The sequence below is a fragment of the Panthera tigris genome, chromosome B1 (assembly GCF_018350195.1).
Source record: "Panthera tigris isolate Pti1 chromosome B1, P.tigris_Pti1_mat1.1, whole genome shotgun sequence".
NCBI lineage: Eukaryota > Metazoa > Chordata > Mammalia > Carnivora > Felidae > Panthera > Panthera tigris.
The window spans coordinates 136,746,767-136,763,225 of NC_056663.1; the positions used below are offsets into that span (position 1 = coordinate 136,746,767).

Sequence of the window (16,459 nt, forward strand, 5' to 3'; positions counted from 1 at the left end):
TTAATACCGAATTTTCCAAAGAGATCTTGAATATAACAAGGTTAACTTCTAAAATTATAGAATTTCATATCTTGTAATTATGAATTTGGGGAGAGAGTTTTAGGACATTTGAGTGTTCCCCATAGTGTTGGGTTCTGCATGCATATAACCATTGGACGTGACTTAGTTTGTACTTAACAAAAATTATAGTTTAAACTTTGGAGTGCCTGGCTGGTTCTGTCAGCAGAGCATTTGACTCTTGATCTTGGGGTCATGAGTTCAAGCCCCACAGTAGGCATAGGGTTTACTTAAAAAATAAAAGTAAGCTTTATTCAACAAGGATAATTAATTACTGGTATACTTGATATTTAAAAAATATTTTGGAGATTCTTTCAGTAGTCTTCTATATAGTAGATATAGAAAACTTTCCTTGATACAGTAGACTTTATTTTTGATGATTTTTAATAATTCTACTTGGAATTTGATCAGTTAATTGAAAATTTAAATGCAGGTCTTTATTTCAAGACTATGTCTTTTTAAAGGTAAACTTTGAGGATGATTCTCGGGGAAAATACCTGGAACTTCTAGGATACAGAAAAGAAGACCTAGGAAAGAAGGTAAATTTCTGGGAAAGGTTAAAAGGCTGTGCTTATAAAAGTAAATATTTATGTAGCATAGGTGTTCTGTTTTATAAACTTCTACACAGATAACCTCAAATCATTCAATATATATTTAATAAGAATTTGTGTTTGGTTGCCAAAGTTCTAAATACATATTATTAAATATGTAACCTTACCTTGTACCTGGATTTAAAAGCTGCCAGAACCATCTATAATTCAAACTTGACTTAATGAGCTGTGTTGTATCGGGTAGAATTGGGCCTTGGAAGATAAGAGGCTCTGAACTTCAAACACTGGAAGTAACACTTAGATTTTAAGAGGGTATGTAACCAGTGGCCTTGGAGGAAAAGAAAAAGGGGAAACTGTTAGAGATCACCCCATGTTCACTACAGCTTAAGTAATAAAGAATAGAGTACTGTTTGAAGTTACCACAGTTTTCTACCCTCACTGTTTATGCCTTAGCACACGTTCCCAAACTCTGTATTGAGTTGGTCCAGCTGACAAGTAAGTAGTAAATATTTTGGAACAAGGGCAATTTATTGTACTGAACCTGAATAAACAAAAGTCTGATTGATTAGCTTAATATTCAGCTTAATAATAATTGCTTAATAAAAAGATTCCCTTTTAAAAAGAGAAAGTCCTGGGGCACCTGGGTGGCTCAGTCAATTAATCGTCTGACTTCAGCTCAGGTCATGATCTCGTGAGTTCATGAGTTTGAGCCCCGCATCGGGCCCTGTGCTGACAGTGCAAAGCTGCTTTGGATCCTCTCTCTCCCTCTCTCTCTCTCTCTCTCTCCCTCCCTCCCTCCCTCTCTCTCTCTTAAAAATAAAACATTAAAAAAATAAATAAAAATAAAATAAATAAAAAGAAAGTCCTATTCCAGTTTTTCAGTCTTCTTCTCAAAGAGGGGCTTAATTATTATTCATTCCACAATATTGACATGAACAGCATGAAAAACACTCTGACTTTGAACACCTTGAAGGAAATATTTTAGATTCTTTGTGTAATTTGTATTAGCCCTTTGTTGTTCTTTCAGAGTGTCTAAAGTTTTCTATGGCATTGCAGAGTTGTTGCATATATGGTACAGCTTAGATACTACGCACTCTGAGCGATGCTGAGCACCATGAAGATTCGTGACCCTTCGATGTCACATCACAGCTCTGCCGCTTATTGGCTGTGTGTCTTTGCTCAATCCTTTAGATATTTTTTATATTTAATTTTATTATTAGTCTGAACTTCTTGGTGCTATAACCTGTAGGTTTGTAAGAGATTAATATGAAAGTTTTGGGGACGTCTGGGTGGCTTAGTCGGTTGAGTGTCCGACTTTGGCTCAGGTCATGATCTCACGGTCTATGGGTTCGAGCCCCACGTGGGGCTGTGTGCTGACAGCTCAGAGCCTGGAGCCTGCTTCAGATTCTGTGTCTCCCTCTCTCTCTGCCCCTCCCCCGCTCATGCTCTGTCTCTCTCTCTCTCTCTCTCTCTCTCTCTCTGTCAAAAATAAATAAACATTAAAAAAAAAAAAAGTTTTGCTGAATGCCCGATAGCAAAAATGAAGAAATAGAACCTGTTTGTCAAAATACTTGTAATAGCAGTTCTTTCCATAGTGAGTGCCTGAAGAAATTTTTTTTAATTAATTATAGCTATTTAAAACAAAGTAAAAGAAAACATGCTTGTTTTTTTAATTAATTATAGCTATTTAAAACAAAGTAAAAGAAAACATGCTTGTTTTGTGATCGAATAGCAGATTTTATTCTTTTAAACACACCATCCTTGATCTGAATTTTTGTGGATTTTGCCAATGAAAATGGAGAAAGAGGTGAGCATTTGTTACATGCACTGAAATAGAATTCCATGTAGTAGGTGAGTTGTTGTTTTTATTTCAGATTGCTTTGGCCTTGAACAAAGTGGATGAACCCGATGTGGTAAGAAGGCCTTTAAAAATAGCTACCTTCCAAAAATTTGGTTTAGGTCATAACAAAGAAGGAAATGTAATTTAAGACATGTGTCTTTTTTATTGCTTTACAGTGTAAAAATACATGCTGATTGTAGATATTTTAATAAGTGAATAACTATCATTTTAAAATAGTATAAGTTTAGCTGGTAGAGCATTCCTTTCTCTTGACAATATTTGAATTTTGCGAAAGAGGGCAAACAATATCAGTGGCTGCTCAGATACTTAAGGTTAAGATCTCTGTTCCCAAGGGACATTTGATGGGGGCTGGGGGGAGAGGGAGAAAGGAAAGTCTTAGCAGTCATGGCTCTTTGCTTTTCCTCTATTAGTGTTTCTTAAATAAATTTACTTAGTGTTGCTTCTTATGATTAAACTAGCTCTGAATTTTGTTGGTTTGGTCTTTTGTCTTGCTTGTTCACTAATATTCTTTTAATGCTACGTCCTTCAACTTCCTCTGTAATTGTTTTGTGTACCAAAGGCTCTTAAAGATTCTGACCAAGTAGCACAGAGTGATGGGGAGGAGAGCCCTGCTGCTGAAGAGCAGCTCTTGGGAGAGGTACTTATTTTTTTCCTTTTTAATTACATTGGTAAAGTATGTTATATTTGTTTATCTCACATTGAAATATGGAAAATTTGCTTGACTACTTGTCAGAATGAAATTGGGAGATGTTGTTTTCTTAGAGATTTTTGGGCTAGGAGTCTATTTACTAGTTTGACAGAACTGTCATCAGTGAAATCTTTAGTCCTCTGACCTAGCTTCTGGATTATATGTCTTAAAATTAACAGTTGACATGAGATTGACTTAATTCGGTCAGATGGATATCAGCATGTCACAATGAAAAGAGATGTTGCTCAGAAATCCACAATGCATTGCATATAAAGTTTATGTTTTTTCTTGACACATTAATATTTAGGACCTACGATCAGTGAGAAACAAAGGCTTCTAGATTAGTCTTGAACTTTGAATCCAGGTATAGAAATTTTCACTAATTTGAACTGTCATGATTTTTTGATTGACATGATAAACGTGTCATGAGTTGTAGTTGACAATTTTTATAACCAGTAGAGTCCTTGAACACAGAGTTGTATCATTAATTTTTTTCCTTTTGTTTTTCTGGGTTTTTTTTTAACCACTATTAAATAATTCTGTACTTTTCTTGCTTTCTAATTATATTTCATCTTGGACAATTAATCAACACGTTCTTGTTTCTCATCTCATCTTTGACTTTTTCATTGTTCTTTGTGGTATAGAGATACCTTGACTGGAATGTCTCTTACAATCCTTTGCTAAGTTACAAGAGTAATTCATCAGTAAATTTAGACTTTTACAAGAAAATTGTTAAAAAAAACAACTTTCCTTAGAAGTAGATCTTCTGACATTTATTTAATCTGAAAATAAAGAATATGTGTAAAATCTTAGTAAAACTTTGAACCAATTTTGGGAATACCTATACAGAATTGTAGGATACCTTGAAGAAATGTACTTTCATTTATGTACAACTAGACTAACTATGTATTATCAAATAGAAGGCCATTTGGAAATACACTTATGAATGAATAGATCAGAATAATATGCACATAACAAAACGATAGTCACCAATGTGTACTTTTGGAGTATTCAAAAAAAAGTTTAAGGAGATAGGACCATCTCCTTTACCTTGATGATGCTATTTGTTTATCAGACATAGTAGTTTACACATTGAAAATACTCAATATGTAATCAGCTGCTTTTTTCACCATTATTTACATTTCAGAAGTCAATAAATAGATTTTATTGTTTTCTTAGAAGGCAAATTTGAAAAATTGTGAGTTAAAAAAAGGGTTTTTTTGTAAGTTAGTGAATATAATCAGATCAGTATCTGATTTATTTCTTAATAGGAATAATTTAAGCTCTAGAATGTTTTTGTTTTAAAGTTCTAAAATGCTTCCCTGTAATTAGGGAAAGAGTTAAGGTTTTAGCTATTTTTCTGTAATAGTATTAACTAATTAAGCATTGATGATGCTGTGCTGTGCTCTGCACTAAAATTCCCCAATCCAAAAATGCCCCTGACTTTGAATACTAGGTGTTTACATTCAGATGTATAGGTAACACACACAGAAGATAGCTATTTTATCTCCTGCAAGACAGCTATCTTTTTCTTTAAATTTTTCTCTATGATTTCTTTAATATATTTTATTTTTGTCTTCTTGTGACTTTTTATGCATAGAAGAGAAAGCATTTAAACTATTTGCCAGCAATATGCCTTCATTATGTTTCTTTTCTTCTAAAGAAAGAAAATATACTGATAAGTAGTTTCAGAAATTTATAACAGAACTGTGTGTATCTTTTTACCAGACCAACCTGCTATGGCAGGTATGACTAATTTAAGAGAATACAAAGTCTATAATTGAATTTGAGTATATTCATACAGTCTTTTATATAGCATTTGTATAAGAGCACCAAGTGATTTTTCTTTCATAACTGATTCAATTAAACAAAAATACCTTATAAGTAAACCTAATGGACAGAAGTTTTTAGACATAGAAAATTTTAGATGTGTAGAAGCAGAGTTGTTTTAACAGTCTAAATATGGTAAAATTAAAAACACGTGTATTTTGCTTGTTTCAAACTCCTCTTATTTGAAGTAAAAACAAACATTCTTCAATAATTTCTGAGCTACCAGTAATGGATATGTACACTTATAGTTTGTTTAACATTATTCCTGATGACTTTGGATTTTATTTATGATTGTATAATGGGAGTTAATACTTAGGAAAGTCTTAGATCTGAGAACTTTTCTGGAATAACTGCTCATGTCATCTAGTCAGTAGGTGAATTATATATATATATAGTAAATATATAAATTTTGTTTTGCCAGTAAATTTCTCCACAGTTTCACTGTGGCTAAATTGCTGCCCTTTCCATCTTTTAGTGCATCAAAGAAGGAAAACAAGAATCTGAATTTCTGCCACCAGCAGGAAGAACATTTAACATCTCCATCAGTGGTGGTAAGTACTTATTTCATTTTTATTTTTACCTATTTGAAAACAAATAGTCCCTAAATTTAAGTTACAAATGTTTTGTGACAAGTGGTGGAGGGTTGAAAAGAAGAACCCAGTTATTTAGTATATGTAATCAGGGGGCACCTGGGTGGCTCCATCGGTTAAGAATCTGACTTAAGCTCAAGTCATGATCTTGCGGTCCGTGAGTTCGAGCCCCACGTTGAGCTCTGTGCTGGAGAGCCTGGAGCCTGTTTCAGATTCTGTGTCTCCCTCTCTCTCTGACTCTCCCCCGTTCATGCTCTGTCTCCCTCTGTCTCAAAAATAAATAAAAGTTAAAAAAAAAAAATTAGTATATGTAATCAGTCTCTTGGAGATAGATGTTCTGACATCAATGTAATAAAAACTGTGTAATGATCTCTATTATTCCAGTTTAAGCAATCTGAAAATGTGTTATTTTACCTGATTTTACTTACATGCATCTCAATATATTTCCATAGAAATTGATCCACTAGTAATATTCAGAAGTTAGCATTGTTTTCTCCTTTGTGTGTGCATGTAAAAGTTGATATGTATAAGATTTTTTCTTTTAACAAAACCTTTTATTAACTTGGGTGTATTTCCTTATTGCAGATATTGATGGTTTAATTACTCAGGCTTTGCTGACGGGTAACTTTGAGAGTGCTGTTGACCTTTGTTTACATGATAACCGCATGGCTGATGCCATTATATTGGCCATAGCAGGTGGACAAGAACTCTTGGCTCGAACCCAGAAAAAATACTTTGCAAAATCCCAAAGCAAAATTACCAGGGTATGTTGTTTTAAAAATAAACTATAACACTGTTCTGAGTATAAAAGCAATACATTCTTAGAATAGATAATTGATATGCAGAAAACAGTTAAAAAACTAAAACAAAACACCCATAGTTCCTTGAACCAGAAATAGTTATTATTGATAGTTTGGCGTTGTTATTTTTATTTTTTGTACTTTATGTATATAATTTTTTAATGAAAAGTACTTTTCATATTTTTATTGTAGAAAAGTTAGAACATAGAAAAATTTAAAGGTAAATATTTTAATTTTTAAATTCTAATTCTTCCATCAAATTGGAGTATTTAGGATGATTGGATAGTTATCCAATTGTATTTGTGGGACGAGGTGAGCCTAGGGTCTTCCTACTCTGCCGCCATCTTCCTCTTTCTCGACCTTGATGAAGTTAATTCTGACTTCATATCTCACGTGTACTCAAAACATTTTTTCTTATCCATCAGAGCAGGTCATGCCTTCCTGTTAATGTTTTGATAATACCCTATACTTTTCCTTCTCAGCATATTTTTTTAAGTTTATTTATTTATTTTTAAGTAATCTCTACACCGAACATGGGGTTTGAACTCACTACGCCAAGATCAAGAGTCGCATGCTCCTCCAGCTGAGTCAGCCTGGCACCCCTCCTTCTCAGCATATTTACATTACAAAAAATGTTTGTGTGATGGGACTTGTTTGGGTTTTTTTTGTTTTTTGTTTTTTGGTTTTTTTTTTGAGGAAAAATAATAACCATCTTTTTTATGTCTGTTGGTTCAGGGATATTCTTCACTTTGTTGCTGCTTTATTCTGCATGAAATACTGTGAATAGTAGGTTTAAAAGATATGATTGATTGGCCAGAGGTAATTTTTCTAATATACCAGAGATTTTTAATTCTCCTTTATTTTCCTTTCTTAAGCTAATTACTGCAGTGGTGATGAAGAACTGGAAAGAAATTGTTGAGTCTTGTGACCTTAAAAATTGGAGAGAGGCTTTAGCTGCTGTATTGACTTATGCTAAACCAGATGAGTTTTCAGCCCTTTGTGGTAAGAAAATGAGCCTTATATTTATACAATGTATATGGCATCGTATATTTTATATAAAATTAGTAATATATTATTAGAAATGTTTGCAAAGCAGCTAATCATAGATAAGAAAAAGAAGTTCCCATTTGGATACTTTTGTTAGAATTATTAACATTACTTCTCCATATCTAGTCATTACTTTTAATAATATTTCTTAACAGTTTTGGTTTCCAGCAGACCGGACCTAGAGTCTTGCCTCTGCCACTTACTAGTTGTATGACCTCGGAAAAATCACTTTCTAAGCCTTAGTTAGTCTATTATATGTAAAATTACACATAATTAGCTTTCAATTAATAAATATTAACTGAATAAAATTAGTAATTATAACATTTGATTGGAAATTATAAATTACTGTTAAAGGCTGTGACTAGACTGGTAGCTAAGGAATGATACTCCTTACTTGTAAGAACAGAAGCTTCAGAGTGCTAGTATCAGAACAACCAACCATTTGCTACCTTGAAAGTATTATGAGAATATGAAAGTTGTAAGATATTAACTTTATTATCATAAGTGATTTATTGTAGTCCTACCTACCATTGATGTTCATTTCAAATGTGCCATATTTCATCTATTTACACAAATATCTGACATGTTGAAATGGAGTTAAATGTTCATTAGGATTTTTCTGTTCAAATGTCCTTTCCATTTATTATTTTTTAATGTAATTCAGGGAAATTCATTCTGCAACTAGGTATATAGAATCTTGAGAAGTCATTCCTTACATACAATTTGTCACGCACTTCCATTCATTTAATAAATAAATACTTACTGAGCATTTACATAACTGATTTTGTTTCTATCTGCTACTCATTGGTTGTGAAGTTTAATTCATACTTCTGAAAATATTATTGGCTTACTTACGACTTCATGTTCAGATTGCCTTGAGTATAATCTTACTTTGTTTTCCTCTTGATCGGTAGATCTTTTGGGAACCAGGCTTGAAAGTGAAGGTGATATCCTCCTGCAGACTCAGGCATGTCTCTGCTATATCTGTGCAGGGAATGTAGAGAAACTAGTTGCATGTTGGACTAAAGCTCAAGATGGAAGCAGTCCTTTGTCCCTTCAGGTTAGTATCTTTGAAACAAGGGGTGCTTACTTTCTAGTGTTGTCTTTCACCCTACTTCTATTCTAGAAATTGACTTGTTCCAGAAGTTCATTGCTTTCACCTTAGTTACCTATGTTTTAGAAGTTCTTTTGCTGGATAACTTATGTGTATTTGTAGCATATTTGGCGGGGCAAAGTATGAGATGATGGGATAGTAAAATGGAGTTGCAACTGCTTGTGAAATCAAGGTTGTGATTTGGTAGTTTATTGGAAGAAGCAGGTGGCAAGAGCATGAAAACAGTCCTAGAGTGTACGTCTTTTCCCCCATGCTTCTCTCCCTGCCTCTGGTGACCCTATCTGCCTTGGGCAAGGAAAGAGGCAATGTGGGGTAAGGAATGGGAGACCTTCCCAGTACCAATAGAGAATCTTAATCGTCATGATTAAGGGAAAATGAAAGTAAGAGGTAAATGGAATCCTATGTAGCACTAAAACCTGGACAAGAGGGGGAGTAAAAAATATGGGGACTATTTTCAGGCATGGAGTAACTGTATACAGTATTTAGATTTTTTTTTCTAAGCATTTAATCAGAGTCTCATAATATTCATTCAGGTATTTCTTTTTCGCTCTGGAAAGAGATTTTCTCAGTACAGTTGTAACTTTAAAGATCACTTTATTAAAACTGAAAATCTGGTAGGAAATCACAAGTGCTTTTGAGAGAAAGCACACTTGTTTTACACTTCTGGATCTGTGTACTTTTGAAGGGCCGATAGATAGGATATTCTTGTGCTTTATACTTGAGGCTTCCCATTGTTGAAATAATTGGTATTGAAGAGCAATGTGAAAAATTTGGGGTTGAAATAGTAAGCTCATTGGAGGTCACCTCTTAGTAGTAGTGTTTTTATAGTATAGGTAGTATGATGTTTTCAGTCAGTTTCTTCTATACCTGCTGGAACCCAGTTTCTGCCTTTGGACATTTATCTGCTGATCACTTTCACTTTGGATGCTTGCCTACTTTAAGCTCACAAGACAAGTATCTGGCACTTTAAGGATATTTAGGAGAAGGAAATAACCTATGCCCTAACCATGATAAGGTACTTTCTTCCTCCTTACTTTTTCAGTTTACGTGAATGGTGGACAGCTGTTGCAGAAGTTTTTGAGAGAGAGGATAATAAGATAAACTTTTAGGAGGTTTTAGAAATCTTAGTATTTCTTCATTCCTGCTCTCTTGCATACACATCTTGGTAATTTTGTTTGCTTGCCCTTCTCTCTCCCTTCTTTTCCTCACTTAGGATCTTATTGAGAAAGTTGTCATCCTGCGAAAAGCTGTACAACTCACCCAAGCCATGGACACCAATACTGTAGGAGTTCTTTTGGCTGAGAAGATGAGTCAGTATGCTAATTTGTTGGCAGCCCAAGGCAGTATTGCTGCAGCCTTGGCTTTTCTTCCCGAAAACACCAACCAGGTAATTAGAATTGACCATTTCTCTTCTTTTAATGTGTGAATAAGGTGAGTCCAGTGGGTAGCACTTAGTGTTAAACATAAGAATATTGGTAAGTAGAATGTTTTGGAACAATTGAATTTCTGTCATCTGACCATAAGTGAATGTTACTGACAATTATTCAAGCATCATTTTAGGTGTACCCAGACGGTATTGGAGAGATAGGATGCTCTTGTAGTACGATAGATCCCTTTGTACTGATGGGCATAGTATTTGAGGGAAAAAATGGAAAAGGACCAACTTCTAATTTCTTGAGCCAAATGCTGATTCTTTGTACATGGTTCTTTGTAGGAATCTTCTGTGTTAGAAAGCTATGAATATTAATACTTAAATAATTGGGGTTGTAGTTTTAAAATTCCCACAAATGCTAGACATAGACATAGATATTAGTGAAGAAGTTCATTCTGTATACCATTTCAGTCTGATACTGTCTGCAGACAAGTACATTTTTAAAATACTCAAGGCAGGGAGAATGACATTTCTGATTTATTATTTGGTATGCATTAAATTGGGCTTTTTCAATGCAATGGAATTAAGTAAGTGACTGACAATATAATGATGGACACGATTGCCAAGATTCTTTTCCTAAGGGAGTTTTCCAAAAGTGATACATAACTATGATAGAGGTAGTAGTGCAGTGGAATCACAGAAGAGGGCAACCTAAATTTAATAATGAAGCATGGGTAGAAATCAGGGAGAGGTTTGAGGACAGTTATCCACAAGTAGGATGTTTGTATCTATATTGTGTGTGTGACAGAGCTTAATTTTGAGCCTTGAAGATATTTTCTTGTTTCTATGCTTTTTATTATAAACTTTATTTTGTTTTTGATGGATTTTTTTAATTGTTTTCAGTATTTTGTCTCTTGTAGGGAATTATCAGTAAATTTCATTGAGTAGTTTCATTGAGTAAAAACACTTAAGTCTATGTTCCAGCATTATGGAGGTTTGACTCTAGTTGGTTTTGAAACACATTTACATGTTGTATCTTTCGATTTTATCTGTGAGAATATTAGGTAGAATAGAAGTAGACTTTATGATGACCTTGGCATAATTATTTTATGACTTTTTAAACACCCCTTTAATAGTGAGTTATAAGACCCTTTAAGACTAACTTAATCTAAGACCTTTAGATCTTGTAGCCTCAGTATTAAACTCTTTATCTTCGATACCATTTATAACCACATACATTTTTTCTTTTTTTTTTCTTTTTTTTAAAGCTTATTTATTTTGCGAGAGAGTATGTGCATGCACACAAGCAGGAGAGGGGCAGAAAGAGAGTGAGAGAGAAAATCCCAAGCAGGCTCGGCACTGTCAGTGTAGAGCCCAACGCAAGGCTTGAACTCACAAACTGTGAGATCATGACCTGAGCCAAAGTCAGATGATTGACCGACTGAGCTGACCAGGCACCCCTAACCACATACATTTTCTGTATATTATTCTTCATGTTTCCTTTGGACTTTTAAAGAACATTCTCTATGTAAAAATAAACAATTTTGAAGTTGCTGTCTTCTATATATTTCAGTAGACCCTTAGTATTTTCTGGGGAACATGTCCTGAGACTTTGTGATATCATTATAGTATCTAACCTTCCTCCCTAATAGTATACCTAACAGTTTAAATGACAGCTTTAAACCTTTAGGGAATTTATAGTAATGTATGACTTTTTAAAGTTACTAAAATCAGTTCTTGCTGAAATATTTTAACATTACCTTTTTGTTGTTGTTTGTTAATATCTGGAACATGTATGCGGTCAACTCATACTTATTGTAGATCTGTATAATTGTAGATCTGTGTAAGCTACCATGAGTATGACATCTTACTCTTTTATTTCCAACATCTCTCTCTCTTTTTTTTTTTTAATTAATTTTCCTTCCTTTCTTAGGTCACCATTTTCTTTCATCACATCGTCAGCAGTTGATTCTTTTGGGGACCTTTTTTCCCTATAAAGAAATGAAGTTGTATTTTTTTAAACTACTTTTGTGATTTGTGAAAATTACTCAACTATAAGAAAATACAAAAGAGCAGAGATGATGAGTGGCATTGATCTTACATACTACTGTGTGGTGGGCATAATTCAAATCCTTGCCTCAGTTAAATGATATATCATGGGCCTTTGGTATCAGTCTTGAGTATTAGAAGTCATGATGTTAAACCCTCTTGTGCTAGGATCTATTATATAGGAAACAGCATATGAACAAGGAGCATATGACCGATCAAGCTTACTTTAAGAAAAGCAACATGCTGTCATATAGTTCAGTAAGTTCTAACATTCTGCTTTATTTTCTTCCATTGCTTGTTATAGCCAAATATTGTGCAGCTTCGTGACAGACTTTGTAGAGCACAAGGACAGCCTGTACCAGGACAGGAATCATCTAAAATTCCTTATGAGAGACAGCAGCTGCCTAAGGGCAGGCCTGGACCAATGGCTGGCCACACACAGATGTCAAGAGTTCCAGCTCAACAATATTATCCCCATGTGAGTGATATGGTCCAGATTAAGTAGGAACATTTATATATTTCTGTTCAAAAATTTGTTGGGTAAGAGACCTTAATCTGCTATGATAAGTCTAGTTGTCTAGTTAGACAACATAATGTTTTAATAGTTTTTCTTTTTGTATTCTTGAAAGTGATGGTCTGTTCTTTTTATTTTTATTTTTTATTTTTTTTAAGTTATTTATTTATTTTTTTAAGTAATCTCTGCACCAAACGTGGGTGGGGCTCAAACTCACCACTCCGAGATCTAGAGTCACATGCTCTTTCCATTGAGCCAGCCAGGTGCCCCTGGTCTGCTTTTTTTTTTTTAATTATCACTTTAATCTGGTCAAACAGATTATATTTTAGATATAAATTAATTTAAGCTCTCTGGGGAGATTTTTTATTTCCCCATCATTCAAACTACCCATACACATGTACATCTGTTCTTGAAACTGCTTCAACTTGATTCATCTGACAAGCTGTAAGTAAAGTAGTGGGAACAATTTGTGGGTGATTTGGTTAATACTATGAAATATTTTTTAGAAAAGGTACTCTTATTTTGAGTATTTTATTCTGAATCATTACTACAGGTTTACTGTGTCTCTTGTATCAACACAGTATTCAGAACATACTTTTTTTGGATAACTTGGATATTAGTGAATGACCAAAGGTGTATGAAATTGTAGGTCATGGGGATTATAAAGATGATTAGATATTTTTAAGTAAGTAAGTAAATTACAACATTTAGTGGCATAAAATGTGGCATTTTACTGTCTTTTACTATTTCATACAGAAACTTATATTTCCGGACCCGCAGATAACCTTCATGTTCTTGAATGAAAAGTACATTTTCATAAGTAATAAATGGTCTTGATTGATAACAAAGTTAGCAGATCCTCTCCCCATTTTAAAATACATCAGATTACTGATAGAATTGACAAGGTCTTTTTTATAATCTATTGCAACAAAAGTAAATATAAAATCATGGAAAGCTAAAAAAAAGATCAATTAGTGCTCTTTTGTCTATTGCACTTTTGATTAATACTTAATCAGGAATAGATCACATTTGGATTTAACTGTAACTATCTAGAGTATTCTCTGTTTGTTTGTTTTTTCCTTTATTTGATAATTTATTGAGAGCTTTTCTATGAGTGCCTGTCTTTATTCTGTCTGTTGATACATTGGTAAACAAAGCAGATTAAGTTTCCCACTATTATGAAGACTTTACTAGTTTGAGAAAAGTCTATGACATAGGTAGGGCAAAGCAGGCAGTGACTGGAAGAACTAAGAGGCACAGACATCAAGTGACAAGCCAGAGTTTTAAGACAGAGCTTGAATTTCTTAATATCGCCTGGCCAACTTGATATTAGAACTCCCAAGCATCTTTTGTTCAATCATGCTATCTTGAAGGGTACTGAGGTGAGACACCCTCTACTTTGGGAAAAGAGAATATTTACTCTCTATGTCCTTGAGTTTATCTGTCTTTCTGGGAAGATATAAAAACACTGAAAGACTTTCATTGTACTTTGACTTAGCAGTCTAATACTTTAACAAAAGAAAAACAAATTCAGAAACTAAGCAGTGATTTTCTTTTTTCTTTTTTTTGTTTTTTTGTTTTTTTGTTTTTTTGTTTATTTTGAGAGAGAGAGAGAGAGAGAGTATGTGTGCACACGGGAGCAGGGAAGGGGCAAAAAGAGAGAGGGAGAGAGAGAGAATCCTAAGCCATGCCCAGTGCAGAGCCCAACATGGGGCTTGATCTTACAACTGTGAGATCATGACCTGAGCTAAAATCAAGAGTTAGACGCTTAACTCACTGAGCCACCCAGACACCCCAAGCACTGATTTTCTTGATTAAAGCTTATCATGTACCAAATGAGGACAGGAGCTTGCGGTTTTAAAGGAATGTTTACAGGAAGGGGTAAAAGGGTGAGAGGGAGGCCAGATTAGTAGGAGTTCCACTTCCACTTGGAATTTCTATGAAGATTTACTTGACCAGAAAGATTTTGGTGTCTTAAAAAATTTGTTTTGAAAATCTTAGGACTCCAGGGTAAGCAACATGGTGTAGTATAGCAAACACTGGCCTGGAAATCAGGAGGCCTGGATTCAGTCCTAGGTCTGTCACCAGCTAGTTGTATTGACCTTAGGAAGCCCCTTCATTTCTCTAGGTGTTGGTTTTCTCAGTGGTCATGGGTGGGGATTAGACTGATTGATCTCTAATATCCTTTGATTATATGTTTCTAAGCCTGATATGGGACTAATACGATTTTTGCAGCTCTAATAAAATCCAGAAAAGGGAACTTGTAGCAATATGCTTACAGATCTAATAGTAGCATGAATACTATTAATGCTTCAAAATCACTTTTCTACTCAATTACCTTTTTTCCTCCAATATCTTCTTTCCTTACCTACTTACAGGAACTAGCTTTTCCCCTTATTCTTGACACTTGAATGCTACTTTTTTTTATGCTTTGATTTAGGTTTTCATGTTGATTTTTCTACTGCCTCCCTCTCCCTGTTTTGTTGTGAATGTGTTTTTCTTTTGGAATCCCAGCTACCTTGAAAGCAATTGCCTGACTAACATATGCTATCTTGCTACTCTTATTTTTTGCTATGCATCTGGCTGTTAATGCCTTCTGGGTGTTTTTTTTTTTTTTTTTTCTTTTAACATTTTTATTTTTTATTTTCTGTGATTGGTATTTCTTTGTTCAATTCAGGTTAGAATTGCCCCTACTGTCACTACCTGGAGTAACAAAACTCCTACCGCCCTTCCCAGCCATCCACCTGCAGCCTCTCCCTCTGACACACAGGTATATCCTTCATTATTCATCTTTGAGCAGAATTCTGCTCACTTAAATATATATATAGTTAAATATTCTCTACCCCGCTTTTCTTAATTTCCCCTTCCCCCATTTGTCCGCCTGCTTATTGCATTTTAATGCTTTAGGATGCAAGAAGTTTCTGGACAATTAGTTTATTTTCTTCTCCCCCTCCTTTTGCAGTTCTAAATTGACCTCAGCTAGAAAAATATCAACTGAAGTTCTAACGATGGTTTAAATCTGATTTCACTGAAGATTTTCTTTTTTCTTTCTTCTTTGTTTTTGAGCATTGCAGAAATTGAAGAGAAACGAAAGTTCCCTTGTGGCATTTATACTTATATTTCCAAAGTGTGGATGGAATTTAGTAGAGATGGAAAATCCTGGTGACTTATTATAAATATCATTGACGCTGTTTTGTGAAGTTATTAGCATCTGTTGCCATTTATTGCAATTAATACTTTAGACCTGTCTGATCTTTAAATCACTTAGAATGTGTTGCTCAGAAAATGTGTTCTAAAGAAGACAGAATGTGCAAATGCAGTGTTTCTTACACAGTAAAGTTAAAAAAAAAATAAACAGTTCCGTTTCAGAGATTATAAATCCATCTGGTAAGATTTTTGGTTCCAAATGTAATCCTCCTTTTTATCATATTCTCATTTCCTAGGGAGAAAATCCTCCACCTCCAGGTTTCATAATGCACGGAAATGTTAATCCAAATGCGACCACAGCTCAGCTTCCCACATCTCCAGGTCACATGCACACCCAGGTACCACCTTATCCACAGCCACAGCGTAAGTAGTGTGACCCTGAAGTCCTTGCACAACAGCATGTCTTACCTAATGTAGTAACATTTTGCTTTAAAGCTCTAAACCCATGATCAAATCAGTTTTAACAAGTAAAGAAAGAACTGTGTAGGATTCGAGAGGGAGAAACACAGTTTCCCTAGGTGACATCCCTGATTAGCATGCTTGGAAACAGCCTCCTATGTCAGTCCATTCAGAACAGTTGGCTCCTGTTCCTGAGCAATTACTAAGAACAGTGAATTGTCCCATGATTTTGGTATTAAAAAACAGAATTTTTGAAATGATTTTGTTATATATTCTTTCCTTTCAGCAAGATGACACAAACCATTTTTGGAAAAATGGTTCCAAGGGACATTTCAATATCCAATATCTCCCCTGCCCCCATGTACAACCTGCTTGACTAT

At 34.4% G+C, this 16,459-nt stretch overlaps 1 protein-coding gene across 17 annotated transcripts in view; it reads left to right on the forward strand.

Moving 5' to 3' along the window:
* Nucleotides 1–16,459, forward strand: part of SEC31A (SEC31 homolog A, COPII coat complex component) — a 71,210-nt gene that overhangs the window by 33,665 nt on the left and 21,086 nt on the right. For 11 of the 17 annotated variants that reach the window (XM_015542094.2, XM_007074756.3, XM_007074758.3 and 8 more), the window contains 10 exons: nucleotides 522–596; nucleotides 2,483–2,521; nucleotides 3,029–3,106; nucleotides 5,463–5,538; nucleotides 6,163–6,341; nucleotides 7,253–7,379; nucleotides 8,339–8,484; nucleotides 9,752–9,925; nucleotides 12,264–12,437; nucleotides 15,917–16,043. In XM_015542094.2, coding sequence (XP_015397580.2) covers nucleotides 522–596; nucleotides 2,483–2,521; nucleotides 3,029–3,106; nucleotides 5,463–5,538; nucleotides 6,163–6,341; nucleotides 7,253–7,379; nucleotides 8,339–8,484; nucleotides 9,752–9,925; nucleotides 12,264–12,437; nucleotides 15,917–16,043 — 1,195 coding nt within the window. The remainder of the gene's footprint in view (nucleotides 1–521; nucleotides 597–2,482; nucleotides 2,522–3,028; nucleotides 3,107–5,462; nucleotides 5,539–6,162; nucleotides 6,342–7,252; nucleotides 7,380–8,338; nucleotides 8,485–9,751; nucleotides 9,926–12,263; nucleotides 12,438–15,916; nucleotides 16,044–16,459) is intronic. The other 6 variants (XM_042984282.1, XM_007074759.3, XM_007074763.3 and 3 more) reach the window with 3 other exon arrangements.